This window comes from Citrus clementina, unplaced genomic scaffold (genome assembly GCF_000493195.1).
Source record: "Citrus clementina cultivar Clemenules unplaced genomic scaffold, Citrus_clementina_v1.0 scaffold_1, whole genome shotgun sequence".
NCBI lineage: Eukaryota > Viridiplantae > Streptophyta > Magnoliopsida > Sapindales > Rutaceae > Citrus > Citrus x clementina.
Genome location: NW_006263303.1, coordinates 23,071,835 through 23,091,623, shown reverse-complemented (window position 1 = coordinate 23,091,623; position 19,789 = coordinate 23,071,835). Strand labels below are relative to the sequence as shown.

Here is a 19,789-nt window from a genome sequence, read left to right as displayed (position 1 = left end):
TTCTGTAGAATATGTATTTGCTCGTTGGCCCATTCCGTAGAATGTATATTTGTCCGTAGGCCCATTTCAAGTAGCTTGTGTGCTCTTACTTAGAAATATTTTCGAAGTATCTAGGTCATTTTTTGTGATGAATGGACCCAAGTCATTCTTTAGAAGGAATAGATCTAGGTCGTTCTTTGTTAAATCATGCCTTTGACATTTTGCCAAAGCCTTGCCCTTTAGGTGTATTAAGAAATATTTTCTAAGTGCCTAGGTCGTTCTTTGCGATGAATGAACCTAAGTCGTTCTTTGCGAGAAATAGACCTAGGTCGTTCTTTGTGAGGAATGGACTTAGGTCGTTCTTTGTAAAGAATGGACTTAGATCGTTCTTTGTAAAGAATGGACCTAGGTCGTTCTTTGTAAAGAATGGACCTAGGTCGTTCTTTGTTGAATCATGTCTTTGTCACTTTGTCGAAGACTCGTCATTTGGGCGTTTTACTTAGAAATATTTTTCTAAGTGTCTATGTCGTTTTTTGTGAGAAATGAACGTGGGTCGTTTCTTGTGAGGAATTGATCTAGGTCATTCTTTGTAAAGAATGGACCTTCTTTGTTAAATCACGCTTTTGGTTTTTTGTCGTGTCTTGCATTTAGACACTTTAGTTAGAATTGTTAGTATCTTGGCCGTTATTATAAAGAACATGTCTGAGTTATTTTATATAAAATAATTTCATTGGGCCTATGTTTTTTGTGGGTTTGGGCTTTTTATGTTTTGATCTAACATGTATTAAAAATAATACGAAGTCTAGTAAAAAGCCTATTAAATATAAAAAAAATTGTCTTGTAGTAAATTTTTTATCTTATAATTAAAGGGTTATTATCATTTCATTACTTAAAAAATTGTCAAATATCAAATGACTACAATAAGTATTGTCTCATATCATTTTTCTACTATATCTTTATAAAAATATCATTGCTATGAGAGGTGATATCTTTATAAAAATATCATTCCCAGTTCTTCTGTATTTAGATATATTCTGATGAGCTCTTCGACATTACAGTTTTCGAATTAAAAGCCAATCTCTTAGAGGGACGGACTAGTGAATGTGTTAATAAGTGAGCCAAAAGATCGGCTCACTCAAATATTCTCTAATTCTCCCTTTGCTGAACCTGACCATGTCATAAGGGTCACCGGCCCCGAAAACCTACTGCAAATAATAACAAGGAAACTCAAATGTAACAGTCACTAAATTTTAGAGAGAAATAGAACCATGATTACTAGTAAGCTACACAATCGTCACTAACATGTATCAAACAATTGAGAGGTGAGGGAGAGTGTAATATATATATGCTACACATTATTGGCAACGAATGAGTGTCGGCACCAGTTTACAAAGCGATGTGTTATGAGTTATAAAGTTCAATGACACAAATCTAGCAAATTATCTGCCCAAAACAGCTAATTAATTTCTACTTTGTTGTTGTCTTGCTGAGGCCAAACTATTTTAGAGAAATTTATCTTAGAGAACACTCCAAGTGTCTCTTCTTTGTTTTCATCTTGGCCTTAAATCGCTTTTTCTCATCCGGCGACGGCAGCTCTCTCTCTCTCTCTCAAATTGACCATCTTTCTTCATTTTTCTTGCAAATTTGTGCCAACAAAATCATTCTTAACTCCTTAAACTTCATTTCTTCAACTTAAAACCCAATTCAAGCCTAAAATCCTAAAATTCCCAAATTGAAAACCTAGTTTTAGCTGACTGTTCTCTGTCATATTTGGCCAAATTTTCTTCCATTTTTTTTTCTATCAAATTGAGCCGATAAACACCTTCCCCTACCCTCAACTTCGTTATAATCGGTTCCATTTTTTTTCCAAACAGATCAAATTCAAAAATCCCCAAATTCCTCTATAATGGCTAGCGGTGAACCGTCAAGGAGGGGTAGAAGAGTCAAACGTACCGGTCAGCAACCACCTAGCACCTCTACGACCACAACTCAGGACTTCGACAGTCTCCATTTCCCTTTTCCTGACATGGCTCGGAGATTCCACACGAGCTTTATGGGAAAACCGGTAACTCCCTCCTACTATACTGATATTGATGACTTTGCCGATATTACCATATGTGGGAGAACCATTAGAGACATTTTAGGTCCCTGGGAGGTAGCATTGAGTATAGAAGAGAACATTTACGATAACTTAGTTAGGGTGTTCTATTCAAACATGGAGCTTTCCACTACTCGGAAAGATAGAGTAGTAACACATGTAGGCGGAGTGCCTATAGAGTTTGACGATGCTGAACTGAGTCGTATTATTGGGACAACTTATAAGGGATTAGCCCTATATACAGCTAGAAAAGAGCTAGATTTTAATGATTTCCGTCATGTAGATGCTGTGAGAAACATTTGTAGACGTCGTGACCTTTCCGACGACCTCTGCTCATTGTCTTTTAGGTCTCAGCTCCTACCCTTCCAAGTCCGCATTCTCCATATTATACTCCAACACATGGTTACCCCTAGACAGGGTCATAGTGATGAGGTGACTAGGCTAGATGTCGGTTTACTTGACTCCCTCATCCGGAGACGGCGAGTGAACCTATCATATACTATCATACGTCATATGTTATCCGCACCTGCAGTAACCAACCGGTCCCTTCCTTATGGCAGCATCATTACTAAGATACTGAGGCATTTCCATGTACCCATGACTGAGCCTGTTTATACCGAGACTAGGAAGTTGGGTAGAGAGATTATTTCTGGGATTGCATTCCATAGGAAACATGGGGAGTGGGTTAAAACTCCATCTTCTAGGAATGAGGATACTTTGGTAGCTCCTGAGGATGATCGAGTTCTCAATGACGTCTTTTCTGAGGATCAGTTGCCAGACTTTAGACTAGGAGCTAGACCTCAAGCACCTCGCAGGGCAGCAGCAGCACAATCCCAGGTTGAGGAGCCAGCGGAGCCTGATGAGCCCCCTATTCCGGAGGCGCCTCCAGTTTCTGAGGGCTTCGTGCAGCAGTTACTTGGAGAGGTTCGGACTATTTCTGAGCGGCAGCGGCAACTCCAATCCCAATTCAAGGCATTTCAGATTCAGCAGCAGCAGATCCTGGCTGGTCAGCATCAGATCATGGCTGGTCAGCATCAGATCCTGGCTGGTCAGCAGCGTATTCTCTCTGCACTTGGTTTCCCTCCATCCGAGTCATCATCCCAGCTACCTTAGTAGCTTTTATTTCTGTCCTTATGGCTTTCGCACAAACATTTATGCACTCATTTTATGATTTGGTGTCATATTTATGTTATATTTTTACTCTTTTAGTTTTATGATGATGATGATTGGATTGCATGGTTGGCTATGGTTGTTTTAAAATATGATGATTTGATAAGTATTGGTTGTTGGATTGATGGTGATTTTGAGTTGGTTTGGAGCTAAGATGATTTGTGATATTTTGGAAGTATTAATTGACAAATTTGTATTTGAGGATATGCTTGTTATGAAGGGGAGGTTCTGCCGAAATTTTGCTCAAATAGTATGGGTAATACCTGTACTTATCTCTATTATGTTCCGTTCTTTTCTTTTTGATGATGAAGGGAGGAGATATTTATGAGAGATGTGATTTTGATTAATTTGTTAAAAACATTTTGGTTAAAAATTGATTAACTTAGGAAGAGTAAAATTTTGTCCGACTTTAACTCTGTTACAATGTTGTACTATTATAGATAATCCTTGAACATCTGCATGAATTAAATAGAAACATCAATTCAAAATATTTGACCAATAGCCAGAAGCAAGCTATGGAAACATTAACACTAGAAAATAAAGAATGTGATGATGAACAACAAGCCACTAATAGACATTAACAAATCTTGCAACATCAGTTAAACTGAAGTTTGTAAAAGCAAAGTATCAAACCAAGAAATTGCAAGAGGAAAACATCTGAATTTGTAGTCCGCAATGATTTAATAGAAAAAAAAAACACTCCACAACATTTATAGTCTGAATTTGTATAGCTCCGCCAGTGTTCTTGGAAAATTTGCAGAGTTTTGCTAGAATTGCATAATTCATTTGTTTCAACTTTCAAGCATAACTAGTAATTTCACATGACTTCCGTGAAAGAAACTTTACCATTGGCCAGTGACAGGACAAATATAAGGTTTTGTAAAGGGTAGAGGCTATTTAAATCTACCTAATTCCTCCATAAAAAATTATATTTCACTCTACAAATCCATCCAAATACCTAATATAAATTCGTACACTGCTGCTCAAGGCTCTCCAAATTCAAGAGTCACTAGTCCCTCCAACCAAGAAGGATGCTAGTTGGATTCCACCAGACACTCATTGGTACAAATTGAATGTTGATACCGCAAATCATTACCCACTACATTCCTAGGCATGTCCATAATATAAATTCTTTATCGTAATTCCTCTATTTTTAATTTTTTTTCCTTTTTCCTCTGCATATCCCATCAATGTCATTGAATCAATAATTCATCAATTAATCATTGCCTTGCGCGACAATTCAACTTTTGAGTGACACAAACCCCTATTTTCATTTGCAAATATACCATTGATGATTGTTTGAGCCTCCTTCAACCATAAAATGAAAGGGTATTTTGGTTTTTCAGTTTTGCTTTAGACAAGAATGAAAGAACGAACGGCGTCAAATTCATTGCGTTGGAATTCAGTAACTTGCTTATGCTTACATGAACAGTACTTGCTGCTGGGCCCATAATTGGGTTGGAATTCAGTAAATAGTAAGAGTTGTAGAATTTCTACTATTAAGCCTAGCATCAGCAAAAACAAACCCAAATGTTGTTATATAGATAGAAACAACAAGCGGATGAATGCCATTTCTTCCATGCCAATACTACTTACCAAGTTGTTTACAAATCAAGACAGCAAAACAAGCCAATAGCCTGCACACCAGCTGCCCGACAAAACTACCCAGAGACCTGAACTAACATTACTATAAAAACAAAACACAAGCAACAATGCATAGCCTTCAACAAAGAAATTCAAACCCCAGTAGAGCCAAAACCACCTTCTCCTCTGACAGTAGAGTCCAAGTGCTGAACCTCCAACACATCAGGAGTCACGATTTTCTCAATTATTAATTGAGCAATTCTATCACCCCTTTTCACCTCAAAATCAACATCAGAATGATTAAACAAAATCACCCCAACAGGACCCCTGTAATCCGCATCAATCACCCCGGCTCCCACGTCCATTGAGTGCTTCCACGCCAGTCCTGATCTCGGCGCTACAATACAAACCAATCCCAATTACACTATTATGATTATTTTTGCAATAAAAATGATAACCCATTAAAGCAAAAAAAAATTACCAATATGCGCATATGTTCCTTCGGGTATTGCGATGCTCAGATCGGTTGGAACAAGAGCTTTTCCCCTTGCTGGCACCTTAGTCTCCGTGGAACTACACAAAATACAATGATAATAAATAATAGTGAAAAAGAAAAAAGAAACCATAAAATTTTTTAAGCAACATGAGAGAGTTCCTGAATTAACCTGGAGAGATCGTAGCCAGCAGCAAGAGGGGAGACTCTTTTGGGCAAAACAGCCTTTTCGGAGAGCTTTTTAACTCTCAAGAGCGAGCTTGTGTTGTCATGTTCAACGCCGTTCTGGTGGAGTTTTGGGATCTTTGCAGAAGGCTCTTTGACTTCTAGGCTGCCATTTTGCTGCCCTACTTGGGCCATTTTGAAAACAAGCCTTAGTGATTGGTGTCGAATTGGGTTTTGCGAAGGAGCGATCTACAAGAAAATTTGCAGAGTTTGGCTAGACTTGCATAATTCATTTGTTTCAACGTTCAAGCATAACTAGTAATTTCACATGACTTCCCTGGAAGAAAGTTTACCATTGACCAGTGACAGGATAAACAATGTTAAGCATTAACAAAACCCTAACTCGGAAAATTTAGCTGTTAGTTCACACTTATCCCTAGCCACTCCAATAGCTTAACGACCAATTGGTCACAAACGCCAAACCCATGCGTTGATCGTGTAAAACTCACAGGAGGGAAGAATGATAAATAGCAGAAAAAATTACATCAAAGTAAGAACAGTCACATTAAAATTTTCAAGGCGGAAATCAAAACAATTTTAAAAGTATATAAATTTGAATTGCAAGCTAATTAAAATGCTTCAGCCACGGACCGCATTCGTAACCAAGCTAATTAAAAATTTAACATAAATTTTTAAATTAAAAAAGTGACAAAAACCCTAGCTAGTAAAATTATTAAAAACCACACTCTCGGTCCGGAAAAATCCACTATAATCACCGTATTGGAGTCAAAACCACTAAAAAGATATAGCTAAGGTTTTGAAAGAGAATGGAACTCAGATAAGCCGAAAAAGATAAGTGAAGTGACAAGATTGGGGCTTGTTAAAATTAAAAGGCGAGGAACCTTTGGAGATCTGAAGGGGCGGCGCGACAGGGAGCTGGTGGCAAGAGTCGGAGGCGGAGCTATTGGCGTCCATGGATGATCTGAGACGGTTGCTTGTTGTGTATTTTCGGGTTTCGCTCTTTTTTTTCGATTGCTTCTGCGAGGTAATAAGAGTCAAGAGAAATGGGGGGAATTTTGGTTAACGGGAAGCCAATTCGATAAAAGAAGGCGCAAGTTAAAACGGTGTCGTTCGTGAGCTTATGATAGCAAGCAGTTTTGATTTTGTTGTCAAGCTGGCCCTCGTATTACTGATGGACGGGTTCCTATGACAATCCTGATGTTCTGTCTTCACGCGCTTGAATATAATAATTTATAAAATTATTTAAAAAATACTCAAAAAATAAGAACTTCCTATATATAGAGCTTTAGGCAACTTTAAAGTCACTCCTACTCATTAGTTTAGCGTTCATGTGTTTAGTTTTTTTAATAAATAAAAATTAACATAATTAAAATAATAATGATATAAATTTTTTATTCAAAAATTCATAATATTAAGTTGAATATTATAACAAAGATGCGTATATTTTATTTTAAAATATTTACTTATTATTTTATTTGTGAACAGATACATAATTTTAACTAAGGGTACTTTTATAACTTGAAACAATCTATCTCAATCATTTATGATTCCAAGACGAAGTAAATATATTTATTAGAATACAGTTCATTTCGATTTCAATTTCGATTTCAATTATTACAGCTCAAGTAAATAGTTTATCATAATTCCTATTACTCATTTTGATTTCACTCTATTTTGATTTTAACACATTCTAATTCCCATGAAATAAATGATTCATAAGACTCACTCAAGCTGTGGAGTGTATCTTGATATGATTTTGAAGCATGCTAACAATTTTGATCAAATTTGTTAGTAACAACCGAAACTCTACTAATTCTATAATGTCACCAATGGACAAATCATAAAAATATCAATAATGTTAGTGATCCAAACTTTAAATTTCACTATTTGATCGGATGATAAATTTCTTATTTTGTAAAATACTTAATCACTATCCAATGAATAAATGTTACATAGTTAGGACTCAAATTGAAACTTAAATATTGATATATTTAGTATTGATCTAAAAATATAATAGAATTAAAGAGTGCAACTTATACAAGAAATTCATGTATTATTGTTAGGAAATTTTAATCCTACCTAAGATCTTGTAAGTAAAATATCAAACAAATAATAATAAAAAAATAGAGAATAAGAACAATGACACAAAAAAAATTTATGTGAAAAACTCATATACCAAGAAAAACCATGACTTTCAAAGACGATGAAAGAAAAATTTATCATGTGAAGAATAATTATAATCACTCTATTATTTTTTCTTTTACCTAAAATCTCAATAACACTCAATGTCTTAATAGACCTACCATTTTTCTCTCACTAAAAATTGTTTACTTGTAGAGAAATTTAAGTGAATAATAAGTAAACTCAACATCCTTATTTACACTGATTATTTCTTATAAAAGTAGAATTCTTTTTCTTGTAGAAGTTGTATTCCTCCTTAAACAAGTGAAATTTTAAAAACAAATTGCTTATTTCTTAAAATAGGAGTCCTCTCAAATAAAAAAAATATCTTAAGAAATCTATTAACAATTAAGATACAAATCTTTATTAAAAATGAGATATATTTTCTAACAGAACTAAGAAAGAAAAAAATAAGAAAATTCAGCAAAATTTCCACTTCCAAAGAATTTAAGGTCCCAATGAAACCATCCTATGCTAGTTATGGCTATCTGCTATCCAAGGTGCTTCATTTGGCCCTCTAAAATTCAAATATTTTAGAATCTAGAATAAAAATTGTTGTTATTTCTCTATATCCTTTAACTCTTTGTAAGAAAAAATGAAAATATAATCTGAATAAATTAACCTTCAATATCTAGGATACAGTTGGAATACAGGGGTTGTATACTTACCGTTATCAAATTTTTGTTAAAGATATGAAGCGTTTTTTTTTTTTTTTTTTTTGGAACTTCTCAAAATTTGGGTTTGATTTTGAAGTATATTATTGACTTGTTCACAATAGATGTGTTAGGTAATTTAATGAAAAACTCCAGACGTGTGATAAAAACAGGGAGAAATATAATAGAAAGGGTAAATACTGATTTAATCCCTATATTTTGAGTTAAATATTTATTTAGTTCCTATATTTGAAAACATACCTCAATACGTCCTTGTGGAATTATATTACACTCCTACTCTTTCTTTTTCTTTATTTTTCTTTCCTTTTGTAATATTGCCCTTGCAAAAATATTATTGGGAATATCAATAAAGGGAAAAATAACAATTTATCAAATTAATATTAAAAGGAATAAAAAAATTTACACAAAATTTATATTATTAATTTATAATTAGGATTAATTTGTTAAATTATTTTTATAATATTATTAAGATTGTCACATAGGTGCAAAAAGTATTAGTTCTTTCATATTTATTTTTATCTGTTAATTTACTAATAAATAATTATTGGTTAATTTGTTAATTTTAACTTTCTTATAAATAAATAAACTAATGTCAAGAATATTGTTGAAAGAGTATTATTGCAAACGAAAAGAAAAAGTAAGGGTAACAATATAATATATTTAATCATAGAGGTGTTTTGATGTACGTTTTAAAATATAAAGGCTAAACGAACACTCAAGTGAAAATAACAAGATTAAACAAAGATTTATTCTAATAGAAATTTAGTTGATGGTAAGGTAAATGATACAATCTTTGCACATTAATTTTTTAAACGTTGTTACTAGTATTTATTTTTAAGTATAATTGGATTTTAATTAGTCAAAAAATTCAAGTGAATGATTCCCCATATTGCGGAGTCATATCGCCTCATGTAGCATGATGGAGAATATATTTTATACTTGTTATTGTTAGGTACTCAGGTTCAGGGCCGGCTTTAGAGGCAGAGGGGCCTTAGGCGAAATTTTTTTATAAGACCTTTATTTATTTTACAATTTCAATACTCAAAAATATATAAAAATGATCAAAATTTATTTCATCTTTTATTCTTGAATTTTAACAATAATTAAAAAAAGATAAAAAAATTTTAAAAATAGAAACTAAAAAATAGTCAAGAAGTTATATTTTTGTATTCCATTAAAACCGTTAAAAACAAACAAACAAATAAATAAAGACAATATTATTTTCAAATAGAATATTTAGAATGATAGAATATAAAAATTTGAAATGATAAATTGATTTTCAAAAATAAAAACGGACTTTATATTTTAAGAAACTAATTATTTTAAATGAACCAATGAATGTAATAATTTTCTTTGTAGAGAAAAGAACAAGAAATTTTTTTCATTTACTAATTCGTGAGATTATAAGGTTTTTAATAAAAATTAAAAGAAATACTAAAAGTCAAGATTTTAACATTGAATAATTAAAAAGGTAAATAATTTTTTGGAAATATTAATAATGCATAAACTAATGGTTAAATCATATTATTAATTATATTTCTTTAAAATTAAGGTTCCCAAATATAGATTTTTTTATCAAAAATATTTCTTAATTGTAGGATAATTAAGAATAGATAGATATTTAATAAAATTTTTGATTTTTTAAAATATATATTAAAAATTTTATTAATTAGAGAATTATTAAAGAAATACTAAAAATATGAGGCCTTCTTAAAATATGAGGCCTTAGGCAATTGCCTTGTTCACCTATACCTAAAGCCACCTCTGCTCAGGTTCGTGACCTTGAAGTAAAGTTCGTAGTGTAGTAACCATAAGAATTTTTCTGTTCTTTGGCACATCAATAATATTTTTATAAGAGACTTAAATTTCGTCGAGTTAACTTGTTTATGATTAATTTTCCATTTTGCTTGTTACAATTAAATTATGTTTCGTCACAAAAAGTTTGTTTTTGTGACAGCAAACTGACCATCTTAAGTGGGTGGGCATAGTTAGTTTAGTTGGGTTTAATTAAAGTCTTATTTTTATTTTATTTTATTTTTCGGAGGGAGAGAATTCAATCCAAACCAGTTCAAATAAGTTTTGGTTTCAAGTCAAACCAACCCAAAATTGTTATAATGCAATCCAACTTAAATCATTTTAATTTAGTTTCAGTTTGAGTTGATTTAAGGTATGTTTGGAAAAAAAAAATAATAATAATAATCACAAAAATCTATAGTTTTGGTTGATAAAATCTATACTTTTATTAAAAGAATAATCATAATAATTTAAAAAAATTGTTTTTTTACAAGTGAAAATAAAATCTTTAGTTTTAATTATAATGAAGACTTTGAATTTGAATTAACATTCATTAAAAATATAGATCAATTTATCCTTCTAAAAATAAACTAATAATAAATAAATGTTTTAATTTCAATTCATTTATAATACGCATGCCAGCGTCGCTATTGCACGATGGCACCAGCACCAGACAAGTGTCACGAGGTGCCAAATAATCAGATTTTATTGATGTCCACATTGGAATTGGGTTCGATGGCATATACAGCCTTTTTGGTGGAGCAAAAACCACCAAAACAAGTGATGGTTGCTTTGTATAGAGTCGCCTTTAAACGACGACTCATTTACGCGAATTGCCACCTGATTCCATGTGGGCCGATTACGTTTCGTTTGGTTAGGGTGGCAGTCACCGTCACGAAAGCTCCATTAGATGATCAAGTCACGGCGTCATCTCTTGCGGTGGTGATTTTACAGTACTACTACAACGTCTCGTTTTTCGATAATAGTATTAGTCGTAGTACCACATTTGAAGAGATCAAAAAAATTGGAATCCAATTTACCAATAATAAGACTATCTCTTCGTCTTTGAAGACGACGGCGAACGGAACTATTATAGGCCGTTGCTTTTTTTCAAATTTTATAAAATTTCTTAATTTGAACAAATTTGTTGCAATGATACTTTTGGGAATGCATGCTTTTTATCTAGGATACTTTTGATATATTATTCTATGAAATGTTATTCCTAAATATTTAGGCTTTTGAGATGGGTTGGGCCCAACCCAACAGATTAAAATGGATTAAACCCAACCGATACTGCCTAAAATTGATTTGGGTTTGGGTCCGTTGGATCGTAGGCGGTGGCTTTTGTTTATTTTGGAACGAAATTGTTTGTCTTGATTTTCTTGGTGTTTATTAATTAATATTAATCACGAAATTGTTTCTTTGACTGGCACTTTCTTTTTCTGTCACTTCGCATGCTTGATACTTCCCGATACCATCCCTGCAGAATATGTCAGTTTGCAATATCATATATTAAACAGGGCTTTTGCGGAATAAATACTGACGTATCAGCCCATGCTTGAAATTGTGGGTCAAAGACAGTCGAGGATTGCACAGAAAGTTACCTTTTCGAGTTTCAAGCTGCTACTCTGAAGTTTAACTTAAAAGCCATGGAGTTCGACCTGGTGAAGCCAGTGTTGTGACTTCGTCATCAAGAAACCTTATCTGCTATGCTATGTCCTTCTTTTAATGCAAGTATCTGAGAAACTACAATGACAAGTATACGGTGTAAGAAGGTGATCGAGTGAGTTCTTTGTCATATGGCTGGAACAATCAAGCTATAAACAAATATAAGCCATGCATATTTATTGGTCTTCTTCTTGCAACCTGAGGTAGAATCTTGAACATATCACGTTGATTGTAGCGCTTTTTTTTTTTTTTAAGAATAATTTAATTGATCACTGCTGGTGGTTGAGATTTATATATATCTCTACACACACACACAGTCAAGTAAAAACTATGACAAAGCAGGGAAGCACAGCAGATGGAGTTTTAACAATCAAATCTTCTATGTTGGAATGCAGTCCACTCTTGAATGAATCACACTCTTCGTATGCTCCACCATCAACCACATTACCAACTCTACCCGCAATTGTCCTGCAAACTATCACAGCCCTTTTCACCTTGTTACTCCAGGCAACCATGGTGTCACACAGTTCCTCGCTATTGGCACTCAATCGGATCCCATTCTTCTTCAGGTGTTGCGTGTCAAAATTTGATTGAATTGTTCTGCAGACTCGACAGAAGGGATCTCTGCACAGCTCGGACACTTGTGCTGGCCTTTTGCCGCATGTCATCACTGTGCCATAGAATCGCAACAACTCGTTCCCATCCACCGTGCTTCTTGGATGTCTCTCGCGTTCCTCAGACTCATCATAGGCTTTCTTCTTCACCTTCTCTCTGTATTTTTCAAAGCTTTCAAGTGTTTCTACCGAGTTTTTCACCTTGAGCACCCTTTTGATCTTACGGGAAGGCTTTGACAGATCTTTTAATGCCCTTTGAAAGATAGTCTCAACAATTTTTCTTGACGGATCCCCCATCCTGATCCCTGGATAACGACAGCAAATTGTGGTGGTTAAAACTAGATAATTATTTAAGAGAATATACTGAGCTAACGGCCTAGAAATCGGAATAGTGATCATCATACAACCAAACAAGTTGACGGAGGGACCATTCTGCAAACTTTAAATTACTAGCATTCAATTCATACCCGTCTCTATTTTCAAAAAAATAAAACTAACGGTTTGCCTATTATCTATAATGGTCTACTAGTATGAAATTAAAGTCAATTAGTTACTAATTTGTTAGGCTTAGACACATGATGATTCAGCTAATTTATAATTGCAATAACTGCTGCAAGGCTATAGAGCATACCAGTAAATAGGATTCTCTAACCTGAATTAATTTCGTATATTCTGAAAAAATAATGCAGCTGCTCTGCAGCTGCTATATATATGCCCATCTGTGGACCGAGGGAGCAATACTAAGATAATCATTAAATCTTCTTCAACCTGAGTTAGTACAATGCCGCCTAACTAAAAATTTAACATGTTAAAGCAGCAGGGAAGCAAATTAAGAGCATGCAGACACTTACTGTAAAGCCTTGGTATTGGAAAGTTTGGCCTGAAAAGCACTTGACATACAGGATTCCCTTTTTGCTGAAGCTCAACTTCACTTCCTTTTGGATGGTTTGGCCTGAGAAGCACTTTCTTTACCGGATTCCCCGCTTGATGAAGCTCAACTTCCAAGTTCTCTTTTCCGGAATTGAAGCTTCTTTCCTTGCTATATTTGTGTGGCCGGCCTGCCACAGCAGTTAGCTTACTTCTACAGTTGGCATTCTCCTTCAAATATACCCACATTACCTGCATATTTCTTTGAAACTGCTGAAAAGAGATAAAATTTAAGAATTAAGAATAAAAGAGGTGCACTGCTAGAATATTAAGTATCAATGGTCAATGTCAATGTCAATTCTTTTTTCTTTTTTCCTTGTGTAATTTAATCTGTGAAGGGAATACTTGATAGTATTATGATTTGAATCCGGCATTAGGTCTTTTAATCTTTCATTAGAAATGAACAAAAATAGCACATTCTTTAATGAAGGGCAGATGAGCTACTGCTTGACGAGCTTAGCTTGCCTGTGGGTGGAGAACTGAGCCACAACGTGGCTGCATGCTTGTACACTCCATGCTGAAGCAAAGACAAAATGGTGAATTTAAGTGCTTTTTTGTATTCTACCTGCAGTGCATTTAATATACGTTAGCCCACCCCCTAATGGAGCATCAAGAAACTACAGGTTTTTGCTTTATTTTATTACACGATGAGGGAGAGGCAAGAAACACAAGATCCAATCTTCAAGAACGTGACTTTTATTGGATTTTTCTGTTTTTGTTTCTCTTTACAAAGATTGCACTTAATCATTTGCTATTGGCTAAAAGAAGTAAAAAGATACTATCAAGTGAATATTATGAACAAAGGTGTCCAAGCATTTGATCAACAAGTTGCTTCACATATACCAGAAGAAACAAAAGGATCCGATAAGATATGTGATCATTGCAATTTGTCCCCGTCTCCTAACAAAGGGACATAATCACCAACCAATCGAAGGGATAGATTGATACTTCCATTGCCTTCCATTGCGACTGTATCATATGTTCGGAGATTGATATGTCAATTGTCCAGTGACCTGCGATCTTTCATGCATATTATGTGAGCCTAAAGCAACAGCCACAGTAGATGCAGATGTCAAGCAAGATGACCAAATGCAATACAATTTCTTACAAATTCCATTTCAAGAACTTGGTTTACACAATATTGTTTTCTTTGAAGAAAATATGACTCGTACCAGTTTCACATTTGTACAAAGCATTCAACTATAAGAAATTAATACAAACGGCTGTTAGAATAAGGCAATTGGTGTGTGGTGGCAACACATAACAGCACCACTACTAGTGTCAGGGAACTATCATATATAGAACAATTTTCCGATATGGATTACAGCCTCTCTTTCCTTACCAGCCAAAAAGAAGAAAGCAAAATAAACCATGGAGATTTTATTTCGGCTATGTATAATCAAATTCATGGACCTGTTAGTATTCTTCCAATATTTTGAGGATACGGGTAAGAAGAATGATTTAACGGTGGAAAGTCAACGCCACGTCCTTCAGTTGGATTCCCTCTAGATCCATACTGATTCATGCCACCATTTACAACACCAGAATAAGCTGTGACCGCGTTTGCTTGAATGATTTTATAACTGGAACTGCTAGCATGGGTATGGCTATGGGCAAGTTCAGAATGCAGTGCCCGTGGCTGCTCATTTGATCTATTTTCAGTTGCAGAACTTATTCCTACGCCAAGATCCAGGCTAATTGCCTCGCCTTCTTCTGATATAATCCTGCATGGTCCATTCCCAGCTGATGGTCCAGCTGCATCATGGCTACTAGTCCTTGCGGTAGGTACATCATGGTTATGCTTGCCCTCATATGTGGTTATAACTGCTTTTGGATCATGTGATGCTCTCTCCACGTGTTTTCGAACAGGACATCCAGCATTTGTGCACTTGTAATAACTCCTGCTTCCCAATTCGTGCATAATGCAGTGAATACATACAAGAGCCAGAAGATTAACCATTCACGTTATAATAAGAGCACAATCAATATGATTATCAAAATGCTACAGAAACTGCATATCAATTTACATTATAGATGCAAACTTAATGGAAGTCCCTAGTTATAAATTCTAGATTAAGATTCCTATCAAGAAAAATGTTGCAAGATCATTACAGATGGAAAGCTAATGGAGGTCCTAACACCTGAGTCACAAGAAATACCATCAAAGCCAGATCTGGTCACTTTCACAAATACTAGTTATCAATTCAGTGTGAAAAGAAAGCCTGACATATTTCATGGACTCTTCTTATAAGGATAGAAGTTACTTATCAAAATAGCCATGATGAAGACAAAAAAGAACAAAAATTAAATCATCAAATTTGACACATACCTTGGATTAGGATTACCTCTCACCACTTTCTGTCCATACTTGCGCCAACGGTATCCATCATCAAGTATATCAACCTCACTAAGAGTTTGAACAACAACACGTGGTTCCCGAATAGGCTTGACCACTGGAGTGACATCAGCTACAAGGGCGTCCATCTTTCTGCTTGACAGAATTTGAAAAGTCCAGGTTAGCAGATAGACAATATACTTGGCAATAAATATGGAAATTTCATTAAACCACAATACCTCCGCTTTGAATATTGATCATCATCATCAACATCCGGTTCAACACTATCGTCATTTGCTACGGGAGACAGGTCAGGGGTACCATTTGTCTCCATGGCATGAGACATCTGACCATACATGCTGCCTGAAGAAAAAGGCAAATCAGTGGACCGTCAAAAATATACCAATAAGTAGAGATCATTTTGGCACGTTTTCTCTCACCATCTCGACAAGTTAGGGATGAGACCTTGTCCGGTCTTTCTTCTTGTATGGACATCATATTGCCAGCAGAATAGCGACGGCTGAGTTGAGGTTTAGGATGATCATGAGTACCCTTGTAGATTATCTCTGTAATTTGTCCATCATGGGAACGTTCAAATAGCTTTTTCACTTCACAGTTAGGATGAGTACATTTGTAATAGCTGCGAGGGAATTCACTCCCTTTAACATGTTTCTGACCATATTTTCGCCAATTATACCCATCATCAGATGGCATCGAAGGCCCACCTCCTTTATGATCAGAATGTGAAGCTTGGATCCCAGCACTTGGTTGCCCCATCTGCTTTGGTTCATCAGAATCAACTTCAGCAGGCACAATTGTCCCTGTAGTCGCCATCTGAATGGGTCCCAATAGACTCAGCTCATTTGAGGAGACAGTCATCTCACCTTTAATTGTAGGTGATGAAGCAAATGACTGAGTCTGACACCGACCTTGGGTTTGCACATATTGTTCGCTTCTTTGGGGGTTCAGGTCTGCAGGGACCTTGAAATAAATGAAAGACTTTAAGCAACTTGCTACCAGTAGATTGCACATGGGAATGGCATGAGCATGTTAATGTTCAATAATTTTATTTTGGATAGAGAAGAGAAAGGCAGTTCAGTTCAGAAATTTGCATCATCTATCTCCTTCCTATTACATACTTTGGCTAATGTTACAAGCGATATATGCATACACCAGGTAATTCATGCACAAAAATCAAACTCACAAATCATTATCTAATCGGTTCCTAGACAAAATAATAAGCAAGAAGCATTTCTAATAAAATATTATGGATCATAAGATATTAGCAGTTAAGTTTGAACTCCAGGAAGGTATTGTAACTTATTGGATCAAGTGATGTACCTAATCTCAGAGATCTATAGCAAACTTAAAGGCAGATTGCATTTGCAGGAAGGCGTGAACTCCTACATACCAGTCACCTAATTGAATATCTAGGCCCAAACTCAGAGTGTTGAAATGTTACAAACAATTTGAACAACTGAATACTCATCTTGATCATTACCATATTAGATCTAGAATGGGGTCTAAATTCAAAGCAGCTAGCTTCTCCCTCATTCAAGGTATTGGAGCAAACTGTAGTTGTTGAATATGTCCTGGGGCCAACAGACGCATGCACGGCCTGAGGCTTAAAAAAGGAACCAGTAGTTGGGGAAGGTTCTGCCTGCAATATAAGAAAGGAAAATGAATCAAGCTTTGAAAAACCTTTTCATTAAAAGCGAGTAAGCAGCACAAAATGAACAATTCATGATATTGACTGGTATAGAGAGGAACAAAATGGGAGTAGATAATCCCTGCCGAAAGGCTGAGACACGGCACTAGCCAGCAATTCAGATATGATCACATAAAAATATGCTGCATCCATCCACTAAGAGGAAACCGCTGCTAGCAGACATCCAGGGACATCAATATGATAGACAACGACAAAACTCATTTATTCAACTATGATAAACAAACAAACTCCAAATAGTGTAAATGGTACCAACGGACTTCAACTCCTGGATAACAGAGAATCTAAAAGAAACCTGACTATTTAAGAGAAGAACAGTTCATGGGCTTATTAACCCTATTATTCCAATTACCCCAGCATGCTTCGATCTGGAAAATCATGTGCTCTCTGAACATAAGACTTATACTGTTGATGCTTCACTACAAAAATATTGATTGCCACATCAATCTTCTGAGGTCCTAACTCCCTATATCTTACGCAATCGCAATCACATATCTCCGCTTAATCTTGACCCTCATCCTTCCCAGCCTAGCCTATCATTCCTAATGCCATCACATCATAGTTACAAAGTATAACCCACTCCTCTTCACACAAGCATTTATTCCATATTCTGAACACAAAATGGAAAGATTCTCCGTGCACCCATTCACGCTGTTATACATAAAATAAACAAAAAAGACCAACAAGCTCCACCAACAAAAGAGAAGATTCATTATAATGTGAAAAAACACAACTGAGCAATTAAAAAAAAAAAGGGCAAGAATTTTAAACAAAAGCCATATTCCACAGAACAGTCCACCTGGATGTCAATGACCAATACAAGACTATTGTAATAACAAGCATCAGAATCTTATTAAGGTGTCAACGTTAGCACACCCAAATATGATATCTAATGGATTACACATGAGACACACAACAAAAAATACAATATCAAGAACTTCAAATTTCTAGTGAAACAAAGAGTATCACTTTAGCTAACAATTAAATCCAACTTGCATCATTCAAGCTTACAAAATTCTCCACTAATCTACACATTAGAATGTTCTTTTTCGGCCACAATCAAATCTCAGCGACAGTTATGTTATACATAAAATTCAAAATAGAAACTTCGAATAACACATTTGCCAAAATGTTTCTCTTTCACTAACCCCCCCCCCCCCCACACCCCCCAAAAAAAAAAGGCATGTTCCCTTCAATGAACTTTATTTTTAACAATAAAATAGATCTTAAATTTAGAAGGAAAAAAAAAAAGCAGAAAAAGTAGCAACAGAGAAAACAGCATCTAAGCTTAAAAAAAATTCCATTTTCCTACACTTTCTTCCATTTTCTTTCACTTTCCTACGCTTTCACAGTAAACAAACAGAAAAAAAAAAAAAAACTCCTGCATTTTCTCAGCAGCCAAACGGAACTCAGAACCAGCTAACGATCTCCCGAAAAACATAACTAACCTTAACATTAGAGAGAAGAACCGGAGACTCCAAAAACGACGACGGAGAAAGACCGGGTGGGATCATGATGCAGGGGGAGCGCGAGATCGGCAACTTCGCCGGAGACATCAACTTGTACCTGGCTCCTCCTCCGCCGGCGCCACTAGCGGACGCCACATCGGCGCCACGTGTCCGATCCGCCGCGTCACCCACTCGAACCTCAGTGTCCTCCATTCAAGTGAATGTAATTTTGAGTGAGTAGAGAAAACACAAGGGAGATTAAGAGAGGAGTTGTAGTGCCTAGTGTAGTGTTTGAGGGAGAGATGTAGGGGGTAATTTGGTAATTCAATTCGGTTAATTTTTTCGGTTTTTTAATTCTATTTTTTATAAATCCGTTTTTGGAATTTTTTGAGTTTGTGTGCGTGAGAGTGAAGATTGTCAGGAGAGAGAGAGAAAACGATGTATGTTTTAGTTGACTTGTTACATTGCATCTGAGCTGAGACCGCAAGTCACAACAAATGCCTTCCCGTCCTTTTTTGTTTTGTCCAATTTTATATGTTTTTTCTTTTCTCTTTCTTTCTTTCTTTTTTCTAGTTTTTAAGTCAAGTTACAAATTTTTAATTTTCTTTTCTTTTCTCGAAAGATTCCATATCCCTGGGGAAAAAAAAATGAAGGTTATTAATTAATTTTTTTAATCATGGATGAGATGATTTCATTTTTTTTTTAAATTTATGAAAAATAGCTAAGAGTGTGAATTCAAAATTTATATTGAAAATTAACGTTGCTTCGAACAAGTATTGGGCCATTGGGGTCAACGAGTGTTGCATGGCATCAATGGAAATTCAACTTTTAGGAGTCTAACAAAAATTGAAAATAAAAAATTTATTACTAAATTTGGTAAATATAATTTTACTAATAGCTTACTGATAATTA

At 35.1% G+C, this 19,789-nt stretch overlaps 3 protein-coding genes across 4 annotated transcripts; all 3 read right to left on the bottom strand.

Moving 5' to 3' along the window:
* Nucleotides 1–4,611: 4,611 nt before the first annotated feature.
* LOC18055282 (deoxyuridine 5'-triphosphate nucleotidohydrolase) lies at nucleotides 4,612–6,623 on the bottom strand. Of its 2 annotated transcripts, none has more exons than XM_024178366.1 (4): nucleotides 6,392–6,623; nucleotides 5,497–5,671; nucleotides 5,313–5,404; nucleotides 4,612–5,228 (listed from the first exon to the last, which is right to left on the bottom strand). In XM_024178366.1, exons 1-4 carry the CDS (start codon nucleotides 6,462–6,464, stop codon nucleotides 4,984–4,986), a joined length of 585 nt encoding a protein of 194 aa, XP_024034134.1. In that variant the 5' UTR covers nucleotides 6,465–6,623; the 3' UTR covers nucleotides 4,612–4,983. The 2 variants fall into 2 exon arrangements, with proteins under 2 accessions (XP_024034134.1, XP_006452518.1); XM_006452455.2 differs by having other exon boundaries at nucleotides 5,497–5,826; nucleotides 6,392–6,622.
* Nucleotides 6,624–12,010: 5,387 nt separating this feature from the next.
* On the bottom strand, nucleotides 12,011–13,557 carry LOC18055281. Its single transcript, XM_006452453.2, has 2 exons — nucleotides 13,293–13,557; nucleotides 12,011–12,746 (listed from the first exon to the last, which is right to left on the bottom strand). The coding sequence occupies exons 1-2, from the start codon at nucleotides 13,555–13,557 to the stop codon at nucleotides 12,145–12,147; spliced, it is 867 nt and encodes a 288-aa protein (XP_006452516.2). The 3' UTR covers nucleotides 12,011–12,144.
* Nucleotides 13,558–14,498: 941 nt separating this feature from the next.
* LOC18055280 (probable WRKY transcription factor 20) lies at nucleotides 14,499–19,352 on the bottom strand. The gene is made up of 6 exons (XM_006452452.2): nucleotides 18,878–19,352; nucleotides 17,205–17,363; nucleotides 16,144–16,684; nucleotides 15,943–16,066; nucleotides 15,698–15,856; nucleotides 14,499–15,269 (listed from the first exon to the last, which is right to left on the bottom strand). The coding sequence occupies exons 1-6, from the start codon at nucleotides 19,088–19,090 to the stop codon at nucleotides 14,774–14,776; spliced, it is 1,692 nt and encodes a 563-aa protein (XP_006452515.1). The 5' UTR covers nucleotides 19,091–19,352; the 3' UTR covers nucleotides 14,499–14,773.
* Nucleotides 19,353–19,789: the final 437 nt, after the last annotated feature.